This window comes from Phodopus roborovskii, unplaced genomic scaffold, assembly GCF_943737965.1.
Source record: "Phodopus roborovskii unplaced genomic scaffold, PHOROB, whole genome shotgun sequence".
Lineage (NCBI taxonomy): Eukaryota > Metazoa > Chordata > Mammalia > Rodentia > Cricetidae > Phodopus > Phodopus roborovskii.
In genome coordinates, this window is record NW_026126409.1 from 21513407 (window position 1) to 21541228 (window position 27822).

At 38.2% G+C, this 27822-nt stretch overlaps 1 protein-coding gene across 1 annotated transcript in view; it reads right to left on the bottom strand.

Annotated features, from left to right (window-relative positions):
* The window catches only part of Hook3 (hook microtubule tethering protein 3), an 85757-nt gene that overhangs the window by 52370 nt on the left and 5565 nt on the right, over window positions 1-27822 (bottom strand). Inside the window, exons 2-4 of the mRNA XM_051182196.1 lie at window positions 24560-24645; window positions 9850-9922; window positions 5266-5316 (exon numbers count right to left, since the gene is read on the bottom strand). Coding sequence (XP_051038153.1) covers window positions 5266-5316; window positions 9850-9922; window positions 24560-24645 — 210 coding nt within the window. The remainder of the gene's footprint in view (window positions 1-5265; window positions 5317-9849; window positions 9923-24559; window positions 24646-27822) is intronic.

The window sequence follows — 27822 nt, forward strand, 5'->3', positions numbered from 1 at the left end:
AATTTCAACTATTATGTATTTGGTAACTTAGTCCCTAACCTGATATGTGGTATGTACGCTGAACAAAAATCCACATACTATTGATCCTTCTGCTGTTCTAAGAAAGGTTGGAAGTTTGTTCTCTGATGAATTATAACCAGAATGGTCTAAACTAAAGGATATCCAAAACAGTTGGGATTAAAGAGGAATCCATACTACCACAAGTGAGATTCCCTCTTGTTACCTTCATTTTGCCTCTAAAAATGTTGGTAGTGAGACACTTTTAACAGGAATGGGAATGGAAGATCCCTTTAATGGGGAATTTGCTAAGAAATGGGAATCTCTCTGCTGGATAACCTGTCAGTGAAAGCCCCTTAGAGGCAAAAGAGATAGACCAGCTGGTAGAATACCAGTCTATTTCCATCCTTAGTACCACATAAACTAGGCATGGTGGTGCATGGGTATAATCCCAGCATTCAGAAGAGGCATAGAATCAGAAGTTCAAGGTTATCCTTGGCTATACAAGGATATACTATCAACCCAATTAAATTTAATTCCTCCTCTGCATAGGTAAATCACTCTCCAGTGGTAATTAAAAACAAGAAAAACAAAACAAAACAAAACAAACAACAACAACAAAAAAAAAAACCAACCCAAACTATTCTGCTGTTCATGGAGACCTCAAAAACCAGCAGTTCTGTTTCTTGTCCTTGAGCCAGGGATGTACTTAATTCTATCACAATTCTGTCCTAACCAGAGGTCCAAAATGCCAAAAATGTTCAGAGGCACTGGTTTTTGTTCTGGGTCCTTATTATTCTTCTTCTAGGTTTATAAAGCAAAATAATGAACACAGTTGCCTGGAAGCTATGCATGATCAGGTGCTTCTCTGATCCTTGAAGGTGTGCCAAAATTCCAGTCTAGCCATTGGGATGTGAAGGTGTTAATGAATACCTTGTGTGTAGGACAGCTGGCCTGACAAGCTCACCTCCCATGCCTCAACTCAGTAAAGTCTTATTAATTCCTAAACAGGGACCATCAGTTGTAATCCTTTTTTGCTTCCTTTCTCTTAAGCTATCTTCTACAACAAAACTCCTTTCTAAAACTTAACCTTCTGTTGTTTATGAAATTCATCTGTGAGTTCACAACACGAAGGACACAGAAGCCACTAACCTGGGGTAGCTTTAGTGGCCAGGCACCTGAGAAAGGATTCTCATATTTAAGGGTCTCCCCTCCCCTGCTTTTCTCCATTTCAAAAGGATGGAGATTACAAACACACACACACACACACACACACACACACACACACACACACACACGAGAGAGAGAGAGAGAGAGAGAGAGAGAGAGAGAGAGAGAGAGAGAGAGAGAGAGAGAAAATGTCTACTGGGAAGAAAATAAACAGAAAGGTTGGAAAATGACTAAAGATGTGCTCATGGGAATAAAAAATGTAATAGAAGTTTCACTGGGCAAGCAAGAAAGGTATGCAGTTGTCTCAGGAGTAGAAAAAACACATAAGCAGTCAAAAAGATAATTTGATTAAGTAATTAATGAAATCTGACTAATTAAAGGATCAATCCAGGAGGCTCAAAGGCTCACTGGGAGTTCTATAATATAAACAGAAAAAATGAAGTAAAAAAAAAATTCCTAAAATTAAAACTAGTAGGCGTTCAATTTTTAAGGATTTCCTAAGTGTTGGCCAAGCATAATAAAACAAAACCCATGCTCAAAATGCACCTCACATTGACGCATATTTTCATGAATCTTTAGAGATTAAATAAAAGTCAGTAAAGGGAATGTGAATAGTACAGAGGAAGAGGAATTCCCAGACTGAGTATGAAAGGCAATGACAGAATATAAGCTTATTTACTGTCCTTGTTGATTCTAGTTAAGAATGAAAACCCTTATGCTTTATTTCAGTAATCTTAATACAACAGGTATTAAGCCAGAACCCTCTGGGAGTATTCACAAAATAGAGGATATAGGTAACATGTTACTCTTGCAGTTTGAAAAAACCCTGAATTGTAAAGGATCTGAGTCAGACTATAGACCTTCATAAATGTTTCTGTAGGTACATTTATGTAGATGTCTACAAAAGTGCTATCATATTGCATATACAGTCCAAATAAAAACACTTTATGGTTGAATACTATTTGCCTAAAATATTTCATAATTTCTTTGTTACAAGACATGTGGCTTATTTTCAATTTTGCATCCTATAAAATAACATGGAGGTGGACAGCTCTTAGTAGTTCTGTTTTATTCTACTTTTTTTTTTTTTTTTGAGACATGAGTCATTATGTTGTCCAGGATAGCTCAAACTCCTGAGTAGCTACATAGTTTTAAAAAATTCTGAATATAAATTTACTGTGTCAGGGTTGGAGTGACTCAGCCTCAGGACATGGAGTCAGAAACATGAGAAATTTAATGTCATCCTTGGCTACATACAGAGGTGGAGGCCAGCCTGTCTACAGGAGACAATGTTTTTGTTTTTTAATACTGTTTCAAAAGATGTATATTTTACAAAACTTTTAAAGTAAGCAAGTATTCTACCTTCATGAAGTATATGGAAGGAAAAGACATAAGGCAAATAAAGTAACTTCAGAAAAAAATACTTAATTACAAATTACAGCCAGTGATAAAAAAGGAAAGAACACTGAATAATTAGGTTAAAAGGGGAGCTTGGAAATGAAACAAGTAGTTGGGATTCACTGTGTGTAGCTCCAAACAGATACCAATGCTATCACTTCGGCATTGGTATATAACTTTCGTATATAACTAGACTTTTAGAAGCAGGTAAGGAAAGCTCCAAACACACTTGTCACCTGCAGGGACTAGATTTATCTCCTCTCTAAGCACAATAAGCATAGTTGGGTCATACTGACTGGGACATAGAATGATGCTGCAGACTGAAAGTCCAAAGCATCACCAAGAAGGGTTTAGTGGAATATGGTGGGGCACGAGGGTAAGAAAAACAAAAAGATAACAGAGAAAGAGAAGAGGTATGTACACAGAGGTATCTGAGCCTTGATTTCTCACTGTGATGGCAACACTCCTTCTGGTCAGAGTGCAGCACCAAACTACAGTGGCACACAGCAAAGTAGTTCCTAAAATACTGCCATGATCTTGTCTGACAGAAATTTTCTATTTCCTTTCCACTGTGATACTTTTCTGAGAAAATTACAATTTTTAATTTTCAAAATAAGCAAATATGATGCCCAGGGCAAAAACAATTACTTCTCATAATCCCCAAAGAGTTAGTAAAAATCACTTCTTAGTACCAAAGAACAAACAAAAGAAAGCCACTCCAATAGTTAGTGGTCTCTTTCACATTTGTCCAAGATGTCTAATACTTACCCCAAGGGCTCATTTACATACTCAAATATCACAATTTTCTTTAATATTAACACTAATTTTTAAGTTATTTGAGATGATTACAAAATGAACAGCCCACTACAACATAGCACTGCTGATGGCTGGAATTGAACAATGACTTATGTCAGGTCTGGCCCCAACCTTGTTTCATGACTAATAATAAAAGTGATGAGACAACAGGTAAACCTGCATGAGACAAGAATGTAGATTGACCCTCAACATAAGAATAAGCCATGCACATTGGGTCTGGTGGCACAGGTCTTTAATGTCAGCTGCTAGAGAGACTGATGCTGAAGCATATCAAGTTCAAAACCTGCCTGGGCTAAAGTTCAAGGTAACCAGGGGCAAATTAATTAAACCCTTCTCATCCAAAAGGAAGCAAAACATCATCCAGTTGATCTTGCTCATGATTTATACCTCGGAATAGAAGATTGAGAAGGCACAAGATTCTCATCTGAGTGAGTATCCAGCTGTTTTTTTTTTTTTTTTTTTTTTTTTTTTAACCATCTATTGGATGCAACTCTACCTTAACTGTACATGACTTGGGAGAAAGGTAGGATATACAGGTCAAGGAAAACTATATCTATCTATGTGGCTATGGAGAAGCCCTATCCTTGCTAGGTAAAGGTTTTTCAGGTGTGGCCTTTTTTGGGGCAGTGGGGAGAGAAGTACCCATATCCCTTTAGTAATCCCTTACCTATGCTCTGTAAGGAAACCCAATACACTCATTGGTTTCTAAAGAGTGAACTTTGGTAGGATTGTATCTCCATTTGTCATTGGAACTTTAAGAAAAGGGGTAGATGTTGCTTATATCTCTTACTGGGAAAGAATTTTAGTAACACTGGGCTATAAAGTGCATTTCTGGACAACCTATATCACAGCGCAAGCCTGTCTGAAAACCCATGAGAAGGACTATAAAATGATACCAAAGTTTGTACCAAAGTTTGTGACTGCATTCTTGATTGGATGTGATGGAATAGTATGGTTCTCAACCTTCCTGATGCTATGACCCTTTAATATAGTTCCTCATGTTGTAGTGACCCCCAACCAAAATTATTTCATTGCCACTTCTTATCTGTAATTTTGTTATTGCTATGAACTATAATGTAAATATCTGTTATGCAGGATATCTAATGTGTGACATCTGTGGGGGGTCTCGATCTACAAGTTAAGTGATAAAGTCACTTAACAGGAGAAGATAGATACTATAGATATAAGTGTGGGTATCTTTCTTGCAGGGAAGAAAATGCCAAGAAAATAATACATGTTTCTAGGCAATGTTATGCCTTACTGGCATCTATGATCATGAAATGAATTAGTTCTGCAGGGTAAATATCTTCCTAGAAATACCTATGTTCTGAAATATCTGAAGGATTAGGTTAAGTTCACCTATGGTTCAGGAGATTGCTGATGAACAAAACATAAGCAGCAGGGCTAATCACAATAGTCCACATGAGCTCTGAACTATCTTTACAAGCACAGAAAGAGAACAGAGTACAAAACTTAACATACTGTAACCATGCACAAGTTACTCTTAACAATGACGATTACTAGCCGGGCTGTGGTGGCTCACACCTTTAATCCCAGCACTTGGGAGTCAAAGGCAGGATGATCTCTGTGAGTTCGAAATCAGCCTGGTTTACAGAGAGAGTTCCAGGACAGGCTCCAAAGATACAGAGAAACCCTGTCTCGAAAAACCAACCAACCAACCAACCAAAAAAAACAAAAACAAAAGAAAAGAAGAAACAAAAAACAATGAAGATTACTAATGTGTTCACACCTAAAAGATGACTGGTTATTTGAACTGACAACGGGGAAGATAAAAACTATTAATTTTGAATTTTTTTAACCTTGAAACTATAAAAAAAATTAAACTATTCTATATTTCCAAGTAGAATGAGAAAAAGATCTTACCTCATGATTGTAATCCAAGATTCCTTTTAAAATTTTCTTTAAATTACTAATCTGTTTAGAGAGAGAAAAAACTGGGTGAAAGGCAAGACTGACATTAAAAACTCAAGTGAATCACAGAAGTACAAGCTGAGTATTCCCACACCATAACTCTAAAGTCTGAACTAGGCCAAACTCCAAAACTTTTTGAACAGCATGTTGGTACTGTAAACCACTTCAACTTTGGAGCATTTCAGATTTCAGATCTTGAGATTAGGGATGTTCAACGGGTCAAATTTATAAAACTTTTCTAAACAAACAAATAAACCAACCCTTAATCTCCCCAAAACTCTTCTAAAATCTGAAACACTTCATATAATGGGTAGGTAAACTGTACAAAAAATGAAACTTAATAGGATATTTAAAGTAACAACATCACAAAAAGACCACTGCTTAGTGATAACACTATGGGGAAATAAGTACATAGACTTTTGATAAAGGAAATAAAAAAAATATTATTTTTAAAGACCTGAACTTAAATCTGTGATACTTTTCTCTGAAGGAAATTAAACAGAAACTATTGCCAAATTATCCTTGGAAATATTTTTTTAAAATTAAAAACTAATTTACATATATGGGTGTTTGGCATGCATGCATATTGGATTCCCTGGAATTGGAGTTACATGGGGTTGTGATCTGCTGTGGAATTGAACCTAGGTCCTCTGGAAAAACAGCCAGTGCTCTTAACTGCTAAGCCATCTCCCCAGCCCCTTGTCTTAACCCAGGAAATACACCTCCAAATTCCTCCACTGTAAGAGAAGGCTGCTATTTAGCTGAACACCAAGCAAAGTAAATAATTATAACCCTGGCAGCATATACCTTTAGTCCCAGCACTCTGGAAAGGCACAGGCAGGTGGATCTCTGAGTTCTGAGTCTGGCCTGGTCTACAAAGTGAGTTCCAGGGGCACACATGGAAACCCTGTCTCAAACCCTCCTCCACAAAATAATTACTACTGTATCCCAAAATACTAAAACACTAATACTAGCATTAATCATTGCAAAGAATGCTAGTGCTTTAAGGAGGACCATAGATGAGCTTAGAGGAGGAATCTTACGGTGCTGCAGGGTATTGACTCACTCCAAAACTTAAGTTCACCAGCCATTTTTAGCTGAGTGAAATGACAGGCAGATCCACTGCATTAAAAACTCTTAGGTTCTCATCTGCCTTTGATCCTCCTCAGACAGTTAAATTTGCATTGGATTAAATGTGTCATATACTGCCAATCATCCTTGTGATCTGGCTGAATTTGTTCAATGTTAGTATTTGGTATGTTAGCTATGACTTTTCCTTATATGAAGTGCTTGGGATCAGATACGTTTTGGATTTAGGATTGATGATGCTCAAACTGTAGCTGGGAATGTCCTAGAACAATATATTCTAGAACAAAGACAATATAGGCTGAGGTTATTGAATGAAAGACACTGAATTTTTAGTTACAACCTTCTGGTTTAAAACATTTTATGTGTATGAGTGTTTTGTGAGTTACGTGCACCATGTGCATGCCTGGTGTTCTCTAAAGTCAGCTAAGGATATTGGATCTTCAGAATGGGAGTTACAGATGGTTTTGAGCCACTATGAGGATTACTGGTTCCTTAACCTAGGTCCTTGCAAAGTAACAAGTGTAAAGAGTGCTCTTGGCTGCTGAGCAATCTCTCTAGCCCCTGGAAACATTTATTTTTAACAGGGAAATAAACTGAAAAGTTGCTTATTTATTAAAAACAACAAAACAAGCAAGGTGTATTTGCTTATGCCTGTTAATCCAAGAGATAAGGGCAGGAAACTTCAAATTCAAGACAGATCTAGGCTATATAGTAAACTATCTAAAAAACAAAACAAAGTAAAACAAAAAAAATAGTATCAAAAATAAAATTAACATTTTGTACTTCTGGAAAAATTTGAATTTGGAAAATACATCATATATTTCCTTTGTCCGCTCTTCTAAGCTGTTTGTCATATAACACCTGAAAGTAGAACACTTTAAACCATGGCAAAATGCTATATTATCTCATTTTAACCAACTGCATCATATAGTTGAAGAATCCATCCACAGCAAGGTTATAGTACTTGCCATAGACAATAAATGGTAGAGCTCCGATGTGAACACACATGTGCTGATTCCAAAATCCAGCCATTAATAGGTTTTACTGACTTATAGTACAGCATATCCTGGAAAGCAGTATGACTACTAATCTTCAATTCCTGATTATTTTGCTATAGACTTCCTTAAAAAACAAAACAAAACAAAAACAAAACCAAAACCTTAAATCTCACTGGAAATAGCAGATTTAAAAAAAAAAAAAAAAAAAAGCAAAAGCAAGTATTATATATCTGTTTTGGAAGAAAATGGCCCTAATAGGGAGTGGCACTATTAGAAGGTATGCTTTGTTGACGAAGTGTGTCACTGTGGGGGTGGGCTTTGAGGTCTCCTTTGCTCAAGCTATGGGTAGCACACAGTTGCCATTAGTATTCAGTACTGGCCTGTCCTTGGGGCCCTGACAGGATACACCACCTGTGCATTCACTATGTTCCCTTTCAAAAGGGTCCTGCCCACCTCCCATCCATGTCTCTTTTTCCGTCCCTCTGTCTGTTCCTCTCCCCCCACCGTTCCTCCCCCTTTCCTCTCTCGTCTCTCTTGCTGTTCCTGTATCCAGAAAGCGGTCTCCCCCCCTTCCCTTTCCCCTTTTTATGATCCCTTTCCCTAATAAAAACCCCTCTGCCTGAACCCTGTGGCATGCTCCACTTTTCTTAAATTACAACTTTTGTTCCCTGACTGGGAAGGCTCTCCTGGAGTCTCCTTCTGTCAGCAGGCAGCCTGAGGCACTCCTGGACTCTGGAATCCAGTTCACATATGAGGACCTCACTTCTATGGATCCATGGTCCTTCCATCCAAAATCGTCATGATTGGTAAGCCACTCCACCTTAGGGTATTCCCATGAGTAAGGATTCATCTCCTTTCTTGAGTGTAGTTTCTTGCCTTTTGGCCTCATGAAGTGCTGGTTTCAGGCAACCACGGCCCTCTTGGGCTCTGAACCCTTGGCTCCCACCCTTTTCATGATGACCCTCTGGGTGGCCTGTGCCAATCTCTTTCTTGGACCTTCTGGTCCTTCAGGCCCCATCCTTGATTGAAGAATCACAGAGGCAGCTTGTGCCTTTCTTCCCTGACCCTCGATTGATAAAAGCCATTGGATCTTGTTTTCCCTCACTCATGGGGAAGTCTACCAAATCCATTTCCCAGCACGATGTAATCACTTCATGCTGGACCCCTACCCACCTGTTTCACCTTCAACACCTGCAACAAATCTGCTTTTTCATTCCCTGATGGCTTTGCCTTCCATTCAATACCAACAATTGGGACTCTTGATGGAGTTATCCACTTCTGACTATTCCCCTGGATGTGAGGCTCTCTTTCTCTAGCATAGTCCTTTTCTCAATTTCTGGCTTTTCTCAAAATCCTGGTACTAGGCTATTGTGTCTCTCCCAGGCCCCCACCCTTTGAGTGACAACTCACTGGATGCCCTGTGCCTGAATTCCTGGGACAACAGGAATTGCAGACAAGTGGATCTTGCTTCTCTGCCTTACTCATGGGAGCTGTGTCATCATCTATACCTCCTTGCTACCCATTGGGATGTTTTTTGGAGACCCACTGACCATTCCTAATCAGCTATTGTTACAGCTGTTGGCCATAGAGCTGGAGGCACAGGACTACCAAACATGTCCAGGTGATGTTGTGGTGATGGGAAAAGATCAGGTGTTTTAAAGCCCTAAGGAGTTGGTTTGGATCCAGCGAGAACAGCATTTTGCCAGGTTCAGGAGGCACCTGATGGTTTGGAAGAGCCTGGACAATGAAGTGAAACAGACGTGGCTAGCACACCAGCTTTCCCAGGTCCCCCCCAAAACGAGCAATGCCCCCCAGGTCAGCGGGAAGTAGTTTTGAGAACAAGGTGTCCTCATCCCTAGCTCACCTGCTACCCCTCTCTAACTCACCTTTTTATAATAAAAGGGAAGAATGTTAGTATTCAGGCATCTGTACTGGTCTATCCTTGGGGTTCTGATAGGATACTCCCTAAGCTGCAGCCACTGAGAGCACCACCTGTGCACATTCACTGTGTTCCCTTTTAAAAGGACCCTGCCCACCTCCCATCCTTCTGTCTCTCTTTCTCTCCCTCTCTTCTTTCCCCTCCCCTCTTTCTCACCTCTCTCCTGCTGATCCTGTCTCCAGAGGCTGGTCTCCCCCCTTCCCTTTCCCTAATTAATAAACCCTCTGCTTGAACCCTATAGCATGGTGTCATTCTATTGAGTGTCGTTTTTCTTAAATTACAACAGTTGCTTCCTGTGGCCTGTGGGTCAAGATGAAGAACTGTCAGCCACCTCTCTAGCACCGTGTCTGCCTGCCACCTTGCTTCCCAACATGGACTAAACCTCTGAAACTATAAACCACCCCCAAACGAATGGTCATGGTATCTCTTCATAGCAATAGAAACCCTAAGTAAGACAACATACAATACAAATATTTAAGATTTAATAGGTGTAAATATAGAAAGAAATACCTTTAACCTCCAATTGTCTCCCACTTCAGTTTTGATTCTGTTTAGCCAATTATCATCAAAATATACAGGGTCTCTGCAAGTAAAGAAAAACTGGATTAAGACCATGTAGCTACAGCCAGAGCTGTTACAGAGAAACCTTGTCTTGAAAAACAAAAACAAAAACAAAAAAAAAAAAAAAAAAAAAAAAAAGAAAAAGAAAAAAAACCAAAAACACCAACAACAAACAAAAAAAGATCATGTAGCCATCATGCTTACAAAAACACCCAATTCCATCACATGTCATCATTTAAGTGAACCATAAAAATATAAAAATATGTATATGCCACATGCCAGTCATTAAATAACCCATGAGACCAGGTGTAACAGCACATTTCCTAAAATCAGTTTGATTAGTTTTGGTAATAAATTAGTTATATAAGACATATTAAAACATGGATATTTTCTTTTTTATTTATATATTTTTTATTTTTTTATTTTACATGTCGATCCCAGTTCTCTCTCCCTCCCTCCCTCCTACCCTCTCCCCTCCTCACATGCACCCTGACCACCATCCCCTCCCATTCCCCCAACCCAATTCCACATGTAGGGCAATGCCATCCAGGTGGGGTCATGTAAACCTGTCAAGTCATTTGAAGTAGAGACTAGGACTTCTCTCCTGTCTCTAGGTTAAGGGAGTATCCCTCCATGGGGGATGTGTTCACAATGTCCTTTTGTGTACCAGGAATACATCCTGGTTCCACTGTCTGAGGTCCCTTACACTGCTCAGTCCTTCTAGCTGAGACCTATATTCAGGGGGTCTGAGTCAGTCCCATGCTGGATTCCCAGCTATCAGTGCTATCAGTCTGGGGGCCCGTTAGCTCCTCCTTGTTCAGGTCAGCTGTCTCTATGTGTTTCTGCAACCTGGTCTTGTCCTCTCCCTCTGCATCTGGATTCTAGCTAGACTCAGTGTTTAGTTATGGGTGTTTGCTTCTGTTTCCAACAGGTACTAGATGAGGGCTCCGTGATGGTGGTTAAGTTAGTTGTTTATCTCACTATCCGGGGAGGGCATTTATGGTAGCCTTTCCACAGTTGCTCAAATTGTTAGTTAGCAGCAGTCTTGTAGGTCTCTAGACCTATCTTTAGGTTCAGTTTTCTCTTCAAACCAATAATGGCTCCCTCCCCTCCCTCCCTCCCTCCCCCCCCCCCTCTCTCTCTCTCTCTCTCTCGGCTTCTATAACTACCCTGACTCAATCGACTAGGAAGATTGAGTCATGGATGTTTTCTTTTAAACTAAAATGCACAATGTTAATATATTCTAAAAGTTGAGTAAACAAAACTAGAAGAAAAACCAAACAACCTCCCCCCCCAAAAAAAACCCAAAAACTCAAAAAACAAACAGCCTAAACTTCTCAAAACTTGCAAGTTTTTCAAATTGAAGCTGTAAGAAATGATTTGTCCAAGACCACAATGGAACATATTTGTCCTGGTCTAGCAAGCATTAAGTCCAAGATCTTTCTATACACAACTGTTATCTATTCAACTAAAATACAAAAAAGCTCTGGGGCAGGAACGTTTGTGGGGGAGGGGAGTAATCTACAATTTAATTTTTATTGTGATTGAAATTCAATCAGTAATTTTATTCCAGCTAATTTAAAAGCATAACTAGCTACTTAGGATGAAAATGTTGTTACATAACTCAATGCACTTATTTAGGTAATAAGTATATATAAAAAAGTTATAAATTCTATCTATCAAAATCATTTTGAACTTATATTTAATCACTATATAACACGTTAACTTTATCTTTCTAAAATGTATTTATTGTTTTAATAATGGGTATGTGTATGTGAGTGAAGGAGGCAGTAGATGCCCTGGAGCTACAATTATGGGCAATTGTGAACCACCTGATAAGGGGCTGGGCACAATACTTGGTCCTCTGGAAGAGTAGGAAGCACACTTAACTGTTGAGCCATCTCTCCATATCTCTCCAGCCTCCTAATTCATCAACTTTTTTTTTTAAAAACAGGGCTTCACTGTCTAGCCTTGGCTGGCCTGGAACTTGATATGCAGAGCAGTTGATCCTATAACTTAGAGAGGTCCACTGCCTCTGCCTCCCGAGTGCTGTGATTAAAGCCATATACCATTACAACCACCCATGTTGTTCATATAGTTCACATATCATATATTTCTCAATTGTAAAATACAAAACACTTCAGATATAATAATGACAGAGTTGCACAACCATCACCATCATGTTAAAGCTTCTGTGTCTTCATAGGTGATAGAGATGGATCAGTGGGTAAAAGTGTATGTTGGATAGCAGTGATAGCCTGAGCTTGCATCCCTAGTACCCACATAAAAGCTAGGAGCAGGGGCATGTGTCTAACCCAAGCATCATGGAAGCATGGTCTATGGGGGAAGAGGCTTGGGGGGATGGTGGAAACAGGTGGATCCCTTGGTTGAAACAGTGAGATCAGACAGAATAAAAAGTTATGAGAGTCCCTGTCTCAAAAACCAAAGTATGAAATTTATCAAGGTCAGACATCCAATGTCAACCTTTGGATGACATCTGCATGTTCATTCAGGGAACATGGGCACCCTCCCACACAAGAGGAGGGAGGGATAAGACAAACATTGTATCTACTAGCATCTTTCTCTTTTTTATTTTTTTATTTTCCCACCTCTGGAAATTACTAATCTCTTTGTTCTCTGCCCTGAACATTTTAATGAACAAAACAGTAAACTATATGATCATTTATGTCCTATTTCTCTGTTAGTATGATTCTAAGGTTTTCCTGTAACGTCATGTGTATCAGGACTTGACTTCTTTTTGGATATATGACCAAGCACCAAATAACATGTTCATCCAGGATCAACTACAGTGAGCCCACAATACTGTATAGTCTACTTTGTGTTTGCACAAGATGCATTTCTCACAAACTATCTCTATAAGTGACTACTACATTATGCTTATCCAATCATCAGCTGACAGATATTTGGGTAGTTTTACTTTTGAGCCATATACCAGTTCTTATATGGACATGGTTCATTTGGAATGGAATTGCTGAGTCACATAATTCTGTTTAACATAAAACTTGCTTGCCTGTGGTGGTTCATGACTTCTTTTTACTATAAAAACTGTGTGTATGTGCACGTGTGTATGTGTGTGTGTGTGTGTGTTTGTAGGTGTGTATGTGTTTGTAGGTGTGTATGTATGTGTGCAGGTGGACCTCTTTCCCTCTTGGCCTGTTGACCAATAGGTAGAGAGGGCAAGAGGTATAGTGGTCAGAGAAAGCTTTGTAGGCAGCCCATGAGCATAAATGGAGGGAAGCCTCTGGGAAACAGATTTTGGTAAATCAGTTCAAATTTATTCCAAAGTATAAGGAATATATAGGATTGGGGAACCTGGGGACAAACCCTAATTTGATTAAGTGGCACACTCCTGTCACAAGTTTTAGTTATCATATATGCAGCAAGGGGGCCTTCTAGCAGGAATCTATGTCAGGGTTCAAGCTAAAGATAAGCCAGGCATCTGGTTTAGAGACAGGCATCTCATTTAAATAAGGTCAGTTCTCCAGGCCCAGAGACATTTTCCAGAAAAGGCAGGTAGAGGCATGAAATTCTATTGGAGGGAGGGAACCCCAAGTTGCTGAGCTATTGAGATAAGCTGCCAGGCCACGGGGAGACTGCAACCTCTACCAGTCAGCAAAAATTTTCCAACATTTTATGTGTATGAATATTTGCCTCAATGTAAGTACACCATATGGATACCTGGTATCCCAACAAGCTTTAAGAGCATATTAAATCCCCTGGACCAGTGGTTACAGATGGTTTTGAGCCATCACATAGGTTCTGGGAACTAAAGGTTCCCCTCCCCACTACAAGCTATCTCTCCAGCCCAGCTTTTTACCTTCTTGACGGCATATTGTATATACAAACGTTTTTAAGTCTGATGAAGTTCAACTTACCTACCTTGTACTTGTGGCATTTTATCTAGGACACTTCTGCCAAGGTCACAAAGATTTATTTCTTTTAATTTTTTTCCTTTGTGTACTTTTAGCTCTTATATTTGGGTCTCTGATCCATTTACATGCAATAGAAGAGAGCTAACTTCATTGGTTGGTATATGGATATCCATACTCATCTATTTTTAAGTTTAATTTGATGTTTCTAGGCAAGGTTTTCTATACCAAGAGAAAACACTTTAAGTACTCTGATACAAAAAAAAAAAGAAAAGAAAAGAAGAGGAGGAGGAGGAAGTAGTAGTAGAAGTAATGGTATGCATTAGTACTTAAAAGAAGGGTGGATCTACCTTTATCTTTTCTCCCTCATCTACATCATTTTGTCTCTGTGGAACAACCTCTTCCTGTTCTAATACAAAGCTGGAAATGGCTATAGATATGTTCTAAGTCTTTACAATTTCTAATTAAGACTGGCTGTTATTGAGTTATTATAAAGCCTCAGCAAGCTTCAGCCAAAGTCTATTTTCATCCTTGATCCTATTACATGTGGTTAAAAAGAGGGATGGCTGCAAGTAGGACACATACATCATTGAGGAAAGAAGCACTGCACCTGTCAGGGAGAGGTGAACTCTCAGAGAAATGGGCTTCCAACAACTGTGTAGACATGTCCCTCCTGCAAGCATTCTCTTTGTCTCAAAAAAAATATTATAAAGGTCAATTCAGATGTTAGAAAAATGTAAATGTTATTTTTGACAGTTAAATCATCTGAAAGGTACAATTACTGGCAGTAAAGCATTAGTCTTTCATAGTCTGGTATATGTGGTTGATTGCTAAAAGCCATAGGCACTGAACCACAATGCCTTTAAAATGCTTTAATCTACTGACTCTGCAAAAAAAAAAAAAAAAAAAAAAAAAAAAAAAAAAAAAAAAAAAAAGGGGGAGGGGGAGAGTGCTCTAAAACACTGTTTTGGTTTAGACAAAGTAATTTCCAAAAAGGTTTGGCCCCCAGTTTGTGGTACTATAAATAGGTAATTATATCATCAGAGTGCTGAGTTCATCAATGAATTACAGGGTATTAGAAGGCTGACTAAAGAATGAAGATCACTGGAGACAAGACTTTGGAGGTTATATATTTCCTCTCTGGGCTCTTCTGTCTTTCTGCTTACTGTGACATCAGCAACTTTGATCACCCATATCCTCCTGCAGCCACAATGTTTCCTTACCACAGGTTTATAGCAGAACAAGCAGACCATGAACTAAAACCACTGGAAATGTGAATCAAAATAAGCTTTTTTCCTTTTATTTTACTTATTCATTCATTCATTGATTCAGGTTTTCTTTTTGAGACATGTAGCCCAAGATGGCTTGAAGCTTCTGATCCTCCCATTTCTGCCTCCTGAATACTGCAACCATGCTGGGATTAAATGCCCTAACCCAGACCCATACTGGAAGTCAAACCCTGGGCCTTGAGCATGCTGGGCAAGTACTTTACCACTGAACTATAATATATCTCAACCCCTCATCCATTAAAATTGTTTCTGTCACAGGAACCAACAGAAAGCTAACTTAAAAATGTTACATATAAGAACTATCAGACTCAGAAATAAAGCAATTTCCCCAAGTTCAATCACAATTAAGTAGCAGAGTTGAAAACACACAATTTTTGTTAAAACAAACAGAATTCAACACAAATGATTCTAGCAAACAACACTAACTTTCAGTGGCTAATCATCTCACTAAACTGTTACAAGTTGAAAAAAGAAAAACATCATTCATGGTACTCTCTATTCTGGTACTGCTATTCCACCTAATAAACAAGGAGTTTCCCAATACATTTTAGAAAAGTAGTTAGCACATATTAAGTAAGCTTCTAATCACTACCTCAGCAGAACATACCAAGAATAGCAGTCTGAACATCAGGCATGTTGGCACAGAGCTATAATCCTAGCATTTAGGAGCCAGAGGCTGGGGCAGAAGGAAGGTGTGTTTGAGGCTAATCTGGGCTATATAGTAAAGACTCTCAAAACAAAATACTAACCTGCAACTTCCTTTCCTATTGTTCTCCCCCCCCCCCACCAAAGGGCTTATAAATAGCAATAAACTTTGACTCTATGTGCAGGCCTCTATGAGAGCCAGATTTACATTTTAATTACTATGTCATAGAGACCCATGAAAGAAATATGCTTCTGATCTGCAAGCCCCCTGCCCAAGGACAGATAGTTCCTGAAATGCTGAAGGCTACTGTTCGTAGGGGATAACAAACCGTGTGTTTTCCATTTCCCTAAACAAGCTTGTTTGACCCATCTGCACCAGATGTGCTTGATCACATGGGCCAGAGGTATGCAGGCAGGAAATATGTCAGATGTCCGCTTGCCACTGACTGGATGCAGGCTAAAGCTTGCCCCAATTGAACCTGATGGGGAATACTTAAAACTGCTGTAAACCCTGATTTGGGGACATTTCCTGGGAGCCCTGGTATGGACCTGGCCAGAGCCCATCCATCTAGCCAGTATTTAATTGAAGCTTACTTTAAACTGTGGTAGAGGTTTTACTCTTTATCAGTGGGATTAACATCTCTAGCTGTGACTTTTGCTTAAGCAGTTTGTAATTCCAGAAAATTTCTCAATATTCCCTAATTAATGGTTTGGGGCTAGCAAACAGCATAAAGGCAATTTTCTCACAACTCTTTAAAGATTTTGGCTTTATATTGATATGTAATCTCATTGGGAACGTTCTTCACAACTAAACTATCTGCTTGTGCACTGACACCAGTTAAAAACCATTTTATTAACCAACAGCGCACTTATTTGCCTGTACTTACACTTGTAACAGCTCAACGAAGGAAAAGTACATTAGTTTTGTGTGTGTGTGTGTGTGTAGGGTTCTGTCTGCATGTCTGCCTACAGGCCAGAAGAGGACATCAGATCCCATTACAGATGGTTGTGAGGTACCATGTGGTTGCCAGGAATTGAACTCAGGACCTCTGGAAGAACAGCCAGTGCGTTTACTTTGAGCCATCTCTCCAGCCCCACTTAGTTTTACTACTTAAAGTAATTCCAGGGATAAGTTGTTTTCTTACAGTCAAATGCTTTCATTAACAACGAAAAAACACCCAAAAGAAATTAAATTTTATTTCTACTGCTAGAAATACTTGAGTAATGTAATATTCTTTATGAATCCCTACACAGTAATATGGACTTCAAAAAGAATATATTTTGATTCTACATCTTTAAAAACATCTTTGTTTTTGGAAACAGGGTCTCACTATGCAGTCCTGGCTGGCCTCAAACTCCCAGTGATCCCTTATCTCTGCCTCCGGAGTACTGGGATTAAAGGCATGTACCACAATGGCCAGCCTGATTAAGCTGACATTTTCATTAGCAAACTTTTAGTGTTTTTTTCTTTTTAAAGATCCTTGGTGCTAGATAAAATTTTTATCAAATCATTGGTCTGGACTGAGCTTGTACTAGACCCTGCAGAACAAACCAAATCCTAGTCATACATCATAAGCTATTAAACTCAGAATTCATGAGAATGTAAGACAATCTCTAGTTCTACCTGGCATGATAAGGTAGTGACCCTCTGCTTTAACCTTCAGAAAAGACGTAACCAAAATAAGTTCTTTGTCCAGTTTCTACACTCTCTGGCCTTCTGTCTATGAAACCAATCTCTATTGCTACAATTCTGGAATCCGGCTATAAAAGCCAAGCTAGACCTTTAACTAAACCTATTGTGATTTTGCCTTTTATCCTAGGTATGATTATTTTCCTGATGGCCTTTCTGAAGTTTGGTTTTCAAGATAGGGTCTTGCTATGTTCCTAGTGTCTTTTTGAATGCCCCAGATGTGTATTAGCAACACACTATCATAATTAAATTTAATAACCATAATGACAAGAGAAACAGAAATTCTACTTAGTCTCCACTGTGTCAAAATATTGAAGTAAGCAATTGAAGTAAACCACTGGTGAAGAACTTAGCCTACTGTAACATGCCTGAGGATCAAGGAAGATACTGCAAAAGAATACTAGTGAATAAGGTCAGAAGGGCTACAAAGAGCCAAAATCATATATACTGCTATAAGTGCTGTAGCTCTTACTATAAATGAAATGGACAAAAGCAACTACTAGGACTACAAGTCAAATTTAAAGTTTTGCAAGCAGAAGAGCACTAAGGTGAAGAATAAAGAATGGGAGAAAAATCTTTGCCAACTACTCACCAGACAGGGGATTAATATCTATAGTCTTTAAAAATTAAGGGCAGGAATGCAACTTGCTTAAGAGCTATGGAGCAGCAGCCACCTCAGCAGTGTGGCAGCTGGCCTATGAACTTAGCTGGCAAAACGACAAGGGTCAATTTTTTTTCAAAAGATAAAATGGTAAAAGAAACCCTACTGTTGAGTAATCTGTCCCATCAGAGTACTTTGGTCATGGGACTGTAAGGGTAAATAATCTTCTTAAAAGCTCTAAATTGTAGAATGATAAGAAAATGCAATTTTTTTCTTTTTTTGGTGGTTGGAACAGTTCTGATTTCTTCATATATGCTGAAATGGCAACATTTGATAAAACTTTGGATGTATTTGCTACATTCAAATATTTACTTAAGTAGACAAATTTCTCAGTATTTTTAGGACCACATTATGATAGAGTTTTCAGTGAATATGAGAAATTATTTCATTTATAAAATTATGTGTCAAAGCAAGAGTCACTGAAGCTTTTTGGTTGGCATCAGACACAACTTTCTAACTGGGTGACATTTAGTAAATCTGAGATTCTCAAATCAATGACAAACTTGTAACACAAAAGTTGAGGCATTTTATATTTTGAAAGTATTCATGGCCAACCTTAAAAAGATGCAGTCCATCTTGGACATCCTTAACACCCAAACCTCTCACCTAGTTCTTAGCAAATTTCAGAACAGATCCACAGACAAGCAGTTCAACGGGGGGTGGGGTGTGAGGATTGGATATTGGACTTGAATAAACCAGTATAGCAAACTGCCCCATATATAATAAACATCTACAGGTCTCAATCCAAACTCAGCATTTGATGCTATTTAACCACAGGTACTGTTTCCTAAGGGACAGAAATGCTCATCTGCTGAGTCAGTGGTTTTCAGTCCAGGTCAGACTGCAGGTGTTGCTGCTTGTACACTAGAGCACTGGATTTTCCTGCTCTTTGCTTCAGAATCCAAAGACACCATTAGCTACACAGATTCTGAACATAGCTGGGTTCATGAAAGCAAAGGGATGGATGGGAGGAATGTAGAGAAGAGGGCACTAATCACAGCAGGCAACACCAGTATAGGTGGTCCTCTTTGGTGAAGACACCTAGTATGGCATGCAGCAGATGCCTAACATCTTAAAGGAACAGTGCCTGTCTTGTTGGAAGCAAAATGGTGCATATAGAGCTCTGCCACAGTGTGAGTTTTTGGAGCAGATAAAACTGATGTGGAAATTACTTGAGACTGGAACTTCACAACTTCCTCAAATTGTGGTTTCACAAGACGCTAAATGTATTTGCTTTTTACAGCTTTCTAGAACTTTTAGACATATGATTTTCTTGGTATTTGTGAACGTGGATAGGCTGAAGGGTATTTGTTAACTTTATTTTATTTGTTTGGTTTTTCGAGACAGGGTTTCTCTATGTAGTCCTGCTCTGTAGGTGAGACTGGCCTTGAATTCAGAGATCCGCCTGCCTCTGCCTCTCAAGTGCTGGGATTAAAGGTGTGTGTCACCACTACCTGGCTAATTTTACCTTTTGAAGTTACTGTAAAACAGTAGGGCTAGTCAGCAGTGATATTTTGCATTTTATTTTAACTCTGCTTATACGTTTTCTTTTCTAATTCTCAGAATATCCATTTCTTTCAAATGGCTTAATGTATACAAAAGAGGAATATTATTGTAACAGGCCCTAACTATTACCTAATGCTGAGGTTTTGAAAACAAAAACAAAAACCCACAATGCTTGCATGTAATTAAGATGTTTCAGGTTACATGAAAATGCTGCACTTAACATTTAAGGACCACAGAATTAAAAGAAAAAGCAAACCACTACTTTGTATTCAATTACCTAATAGGGTGCCATTGGGAGATGAAGTACGGGAGTTTCAACTTTCTTGCATAATGCTGGTCATATTCCTTAAAAATGACTCTCATTTGGCCTATTTATGAATGATAAGCATTATCTTTTCAATCTATGTTATTTGTGGAAAGGGCTTTGTAGGGGTTCTTTCTTAAGTAATGCAGCACAACAGACATGAAATGGAATAATTGAGAGTTTGGTCTTTCTTAGGGAGAGTTCTTAATCATAAGTATCCAATGTGGAAATTAAAAAAACAAAAAAAGTCCTTGTGGTGGTTGAATGAAAATGGTCCCCATAAGGCTCATTTGTTTGAGTGCTTGGTACCAGTTGGTGAATGGTTTGGGAGGAACTAAGGGGTGTGGCCTTATTGGAGGAATGTGTTGATAAGGGTGGGCTTTGAGGTTTCAAAAGCCTACATCAGACCCAGTCTCTGCCTCCAATTTGCAGATAAGACTTAAGCTCTAAGCTACTGCTCCAGAGCCATGCCCAACTGCCTGCTGTCATGCTCCCTATCCATGATGGTCATAGATTCACCCTCTGAAGTTATAGCATGCTCCCAATTAAGTGTTTTCTTTCATAAATTGCTTTGGCTATGGTGAGTCTTCACAGCAAAAGAAAAATAACTAAGGCAAATTATTATACAGCAAATTATTGGTATTTAAAGAAACTGGGCTGGTAGAATGGCTCAAAGGGTAAAGACGACTGCTGTGAAAACCTGATGACCTGAACTTGACCCTAAGGACCCACTGGAGAAGGAAAGAACTGATTCCTGAGCCTATTATTCCCTGACTTCACATGCACATTGTCGTATGTGTGCGCCCACCTGCCCACACACAAATAGTAATAAATAAAATAATTTTAAAAGGTAACCAATTTTTACCAATTTATATAAAGTTGTCAGAATGATGTCTATTTTGGTGACAAGTAGATTACAAACAACTACTCATTAGAGTATGGCAGTGCCAATTCAACATAGCAATTAAGATATCTATATAATTATTCTTTGCTATCCTGTCTAACTAAATACTCATTGGCCAGTAAAACAAGCCTTCCAACAGATGTTTTAGCAAGACTTCAAGGAGCACAAGTCAGAAAACCTACACCAGAAAATAGACATAATTCATTTTGTTTAATTTAAATGAAGTCTACAAATTTTTTTCCAGGCTGTCTTTTTTTTTTAAGTTTATTTATTTATTATATATACATTGTTCTGCCTGTATGTGTCCCTACATGCCAGAAGAGGGCACCTGATGTCATTACAGATGGTTGTGAGCCACCATGTGGTTGCTGGGAATTGAACTCAGGACCTCTGGAAGAGAAGCCAGTGCTCTTAACCTCTGAGCCATCTCTCCAGACCCTTTTGAGGCTGTCTTTACTGGAATCTGGGTAAAACAACTAATGATTCTAATAGAAAGTGAAAGACTATTCTGTTCTTGAAATAATCCCTTAGGTAGGCTGGGCAGAGCTAAGCATTCTGGACTTTGGGCTCTAGTGCTGTATGTCTGGATTTGGTGTGAAAACAGTTATTACAATGAGATGGAAGGAATTTCTCCTTGCCAAGATAGTTCTTAGAATGTCAAACAACAAAACAGCTTCCACCTTGGCAATCACAGGGTAGCATTAAAGACATTCATAAGGAAGATGAGGGTGTGTGATGTGCCAAAGAAAACATAGTATGTTACTAACATGAGAGGATGAAGACAGGTAAGACATTGTTTTGTCTTTAAACAAACCAATGTAAACACAAAGTTCAAAAGGTGCATTTTCTGTTTGACCGTTTAATACACTCATACTTAAATTATTACACTAGAAGTAGTTTCTTCTTATGTTATAAAGGTTAAATTTTACTTAAGAAGGCTATTCATTTTTTTTAACCCTTTAAAAAATGTGGGAGGGCCAGTGAGCTGGCTCAGTGAGTAAAAGTATTTGCTATAAAAGGCTGAAAATCAGAGTTCAATCCCCAGGCCCCAAGGTAGAAGGAGAGAACAGACTCCCCAAAATTGCCCTCTAGCCTCCATATGTGTACTATGTCATGTATGTGTCATGTATGTATGCACACACACACACACAATGAATTATTAAAAATGTGAGATGTACACAGTTGTTCATTTATTAATGCTATAGAAGTATCTTCAGTCTCCTGAGGAAAAATGAATTTATTAGAATATCTAGCATACTATAATCTGAAATTAAGATAAAATTTTATTGAAAAAAATCTTTTAAGGAAAACAGGGCTGGTGAAATGGTTCAGCAGTTAAGAGCACTTACTGCTTCATCAGAATTTGCATTCCAGCATCTCTAACAGGAGGATGTGGAGTTAAACCTGTTACTCCAGCTCCAAAGGACTGGATGCCTGCTTCTAGCTTCCTTTGGTGTACACATGTATGTACACACACATACATACACTCTCTCTTTAAAAAAAGAGAAGTAACAAATGTTGGCAAAGATATGGACAAATGGGAACCTTTACACATTGCTGGTGGGTAAACTAGTATAGTCACTATTAAAATCAGCACACAGGTTTCTCAAAAACCTAAAAACAGATCTCTCATATGACCCAGCTGTACTAGCCTAGGGATTTACCTGAAGAATGCAGATCAACACATCACAGAGCTAACTTTTCATCTATGCTTAGTACAGCACTATTCAAAATAGCTAAGTTATAGAACCAACAACGAGTAAAGAAAATGTGCTACACATAAATTGGTTATCCATTATCAAATGGTCAGCACTGAAAACATATATACAAGTAACATACTGACTGAACAAGTTATATTTATGAATATAGATGTGTGTGAGTGTGAATGTAACAACATTAATGAAAAAGAAGGCTATTTGAAAAAGAGCAAGGAGGCATATATAGGAGGGTTTGGAGGGAGGAAATGGAAGGGGAAAATGATGCAATTATATTATGACCTCAAACATAAAAGAAAAAAATTATATTTGTAACATCTGAAAAAAAAAGTGTGATATATATACACAATGGAATTGTTTTTCAGCATACCGAATAATGAAACCATATCATTTATAGCAAAGTGGATGCAACTAGAGAAAATTTAGATCAGAGAGACAAATATATTTCCTTTACTTAGCTCCAAAATTTACATTGATACATAAAGTCATGTACATAATGACATGAAAGAAAAGCTATATAGAGAATTAATGGGAGGGAGAGCCATGAGAAATTATAGGACAGGAAGTTATGAGGGGAGAAATATGTTCAACGTGTATGTAACACATTACTATATACAAGGAATATGATATGTGCTGTGAAAATTAAAAAGTAAAAATGAATAAATGTCAAATTCAGATCAGCAATTTATTAACTGCTCCTAAGCATTTGTATGTAGTCACATCAAGAATCACAGGTTTTGCCAGATATGGTGGTACAGTTTTTAATCCAAGCACCCAGGAGGCAGAGGCAGGTGGATCAATGGAGTTCAAGGCCAGCCTGGTATACAGAGCAGCCAAGGCTACACAGAGAAATCCTGTCTTGAAAAGCAAAACAAAATAAACATAAAAAGAAGCTGCAAAGAATAGTAATTTCATATGATTCAATAAAAAAGTATTTATTTTCTTAGTTGCTAGGATGCAAGAAAGAAAACAAGCTTTCTGGCTTTTCATAGACCTTAACAAACTTAGATCGTGTGTTTCCAGCACAGAGGCGGTCATAAACAATGAAATACATAAAAGACATTACATAGTTCAGAGAATAACAAAAAGTTAAGGGAACAGAATATATGACAATTGCTATATAACACTGGTGGTCAGGGAAGATCTCAGTGCTAAGATTGGAGTAGTATTCTATAAGAAACAGCATTCTCAGGTTGTCCTACAATGGCAGAATCTGGTTATCAACCAAAGTTGGAATAACAACCACTGCCCTAACTAAATTTGTAACCAATCTATACCTAAGTACATGCCAGCCATCAAAATCTCATTGCTGCTTACTGTTCTCATTCCACATGCAACCCAAGTTTATACAAACTACAAACATTTTGTTATAGTTTAGATCTCAAACGATCCCCAAAGGTATATGTAAAGTTTTGGTTCCTGGCTTGTAACTGCTGAGATGGTGGATGGACCCTTTATGAAGTAAGGCCTACTTAAATGGACACTAGATTACTGAGGAATCACCCCTGAAAGAATTTTGTAGGGCTTCTACAACATCCTGTTTTGCTGCTGCTTCTTTTAAAATATACTTTATTTCATCATATGAATGTTTTGTTTGTTTATGTATGTATACCATATGCATGCCTGGTGCTGGGAGGCCAGAAGGGACTGGATCCCCTGGAACTGGAGTTACCAATGGCTGTAAGCTACCACGTGGGAGCTAGGAACCAAAGCTGAGTCCTAGGCAGGAGCAACAAGGGCTAAGCGCCCTTAACCACTAAGTATCTCTCCAGCCACTGAATGGCTTCTTGACTACTGTGAGGCAAGTTGCTGCTTCTGCCAATGGTCCCACAATAGTGCAGCCTTGACAGAGGCCCAAGAGCAACAGGACAACTGATTAAGCTGAAACACCCCACTGTAAACCAAAAATAAAACTTTCTTTCACATGAATTGATTATCTTAGACATTTTGTCAGTGATAGAAAACCAACTCTCACACTTTAACTTTTTAAATCCTTTCAATCAAGGAAAGGATTATACATAAGACCATACATAAAGACAAGTAATTTATTCTTACATCTTTTGAAGAACCTGGGACATCACAACCCCATTTGTTAAATCTTCCACGGTCTGGCATGGTGTCTCCACATTAAAGGTCTGGATCTAAAGAAAAAAGATTCAAAGGTTAACTACATTAAGATTTCTTAGGGTGTTTTTTTTTTTTTGTTTGTTTGTTTGGTTGTGTGTGTGTGTGTGTGTGTGTGTGTGTATACATGTGTGCCTGAGTGTAAATGTATGTATGTATTATTATCTCATCTTGGAGACTGAAATAAAAATTTTAATAGATAATTATCAATTTCTGTCCACTTAGTCAAAAACAGAAATTGTGGTAGAAACTGGCTGACTTCTCATCATACTACTCACAGACTGACAGTCTAAGAAGATGTTAACTTCAGCCCTTATCACTGGTAGAAGGGCTGAAGTTACCAACTCAAGAATAATAAGGGGCAAAACCAGAATGGACCAAAGGGATAATGGTTGAAGAGCAGAGTCAATTTCTTATTAATGTGAACTTTTGTGTTGCATTAATTACTGTAGCAATCATATCAACTTAAGGGAATAATCTCTTTAAATTTTTGTTCCTTATTATGTATGTGCATGAATGAATGCAGGTGTGTGTGCTACAGTATACATGTGACATTCAGAGGACAACTTGTGGAAGCTGGTTCTTTCCTTCTACCAGGTGGGTTCAAGGGACTGAATGTAGATCAAGAAGCTTGGTGACAGACACCTTTATTGACTGAGCTATCTCATCACTCAGAAATAAGTCTTAAGGGCTATGCAATGTGCAATGGGAGACAGAGGAAGGATACAAAGAACTAAGTCTTTGAGATAAATTTTAACCACTGCACTTAAAAATGTGGAATCTTCTACTACGTAGAATAAATTTATTATTTAAGCCTAGCCAAGTTGAGATTTCTGGTACTCAAAAGCAAACTTTTTAAATATGAATATAGAGTTCATATTTATCATCATTAGGTTGGAAGCTTAATTCATTTCAATTTCAAATATATACCAGATCACAACTAAGTTTGTATTGGTTATGAGAAATTTAAGAAATAAACCCAAGAAGAGTCTATGGGCACACAACTGTAACCCCAGGACGTGGAAAGTAGAGGCAGAAATTCAGGGGCTCAAGGTTATCTGAGACCAAAAAAGAAGTAAGGCCAAAAGTTATCAGCCAACTGATAACCAGCAGTTCAACCCATATTTAAAAGGAAATGAATCACTAATGACAAACAGATGAAGGGTGTCCTGATACAGACCTTTTAGTTTGGTGGAAATATTGTGGGATGTATGGACAAAGATTTTTTTCATCAAGATGATATGCTGTAGGAATGAAAAGAAGCCTGGTATAGATAGGTGGAAATTATAGGAAGAAATGGAACAGAGGAATATAAACCATAAGAAAGAACTGAAGAAAAGCATCATTTGGCAAGCCTTAGTTTGCCACATTGGGAATGTATCTTAAAAGTAATGGTAGTTTATAAGTAAATGTTTTCAAGCAAGAAAGTGAGATCTGAACTGTACAAACCAGACTGGATGCAATACGAAGGACATACTGGAAGGAAAGAGGCAGGAAAGCTTGTTGTGGCAGTCTGTAACACTGCTGAGGCTAAACTAGATAATAACAATGGAAATACTTTGATAACTCAGATGACTACCTTTCTTTTTTATTTATTGGGTTAGGAAAAAATTGCCAGGTTAAATGTATGTTCATTTTTAAGTTTTTTTTTTTTAAATATACATTGGCAAATAAACCATGAAGCAATAAACTGCTACTAAAAGTGAGTGAATATCTGCTTCTCTGTACCATACTATCTATAAAAGCAGTGTCTCATTTAGCCCAGGCTGCCCTCCAACTCATTATGTACCAGGTGTCATGGTGACCTTGAACTCCTGATTGGTCTGCCTCTACTTTTAAGTGCTGAGAGGACTATTAACAGTACAGCTACAACTTCCTATTTATATAGGGCAGGAGTGTTTCAGGTAATGATGGCATGGGAGCAGAAACTGAAAGATTTATGTCACAGGATCTTACAGAAAGTAGATTTTAGTCAGACAGAATTTGGGATATAAGAAGGTCCTAACTTAAATACATACAGAGTTTTGATTTTTAAAAAGTTAGCAAATAAGCCAGACATGGTAGCATACCCTTTTAGTTCTGGTTACTTAGGAGGCTGAGGCAAGAGGATTGATTTTAAGTTCAATGCCTGCCCTTAAATACAGTGAGACTCCGTGGAAGGGATGGGGACCAGAAAAATGAATAAAACATATAAATGGAACAAGTAAATATCATCTCAGGTCTGATTTTAAGCTTTATTCTATTTACAACTGCCTCCACACTGGTTAAGTTAAAAAAAAAAAAAAGCACCTGTTTTCATTTTATACATGCTAAATTAATGGCCTGTTTAAAAGCTATTTCTTTTTATAGATTTATACATGGAATAGAGAGATGAAACAGTGACAATCACATATAACATCTTAATCACTTGGTACAACATCTCAAAATAAAGGGCTTACGGATTAAGCTCAGTGAAAACTGCTTGGAATGTAAGAATCAATTATAATCCTTAGTTTTACTACTAATTTATCACATAACCTGGATATTTTACCTCATCTCTTTTAATATCACTTTTTCCCCCCTATAAAGATTGGGGATATTATTAAAGTTTGCAATTCTATATGTGCATGATAGTCATCTGGGAAGTTTTCATTTTGGAAACATTTCTGAGCTCCACCAAATGAATCATAATCTCTGTACTTTATGTTTAGGAAGCTAGAATAACCCACCAAAGAGTGAGTGAGAGAGTGTGAGTGAGTGAGTGTGTATGTGTGTGTGTATGTATGTGTGTGTGTATATAGGAGTGTTTTGCACACATGTATGTCTGTACACTATGTGCATGCAGTGTCCTCAGAGGCTATCATATAGCCTTAGAACTGAAGTTACAGACAGCTGTAACTGCTATGTAGGTGCTGGAAATTGAATCTGGCTCCTCTTGAAGAACAGCCAGTTCTCTTAAATACTGAGCCATCTCTCCTGCCCTCTTTTAAATTTCCAAAATAGAACCTTTTGCTAATGGTCTTGAACTCACTCTGTAGTTTCTACAAACTTTCAATTTGCAATCCTCCTGCCTCAGCCGAGATAATAGATCTGTGCAAACAAGCTAATCTCTTAATCTATTTTAACAAATGCATCAAATAATCCTTATGTACCTGGGCACTAGTTTTAGCATCTGGAACCCTCTAAAGTACTACTAAGATTAAGTACTCCTACCT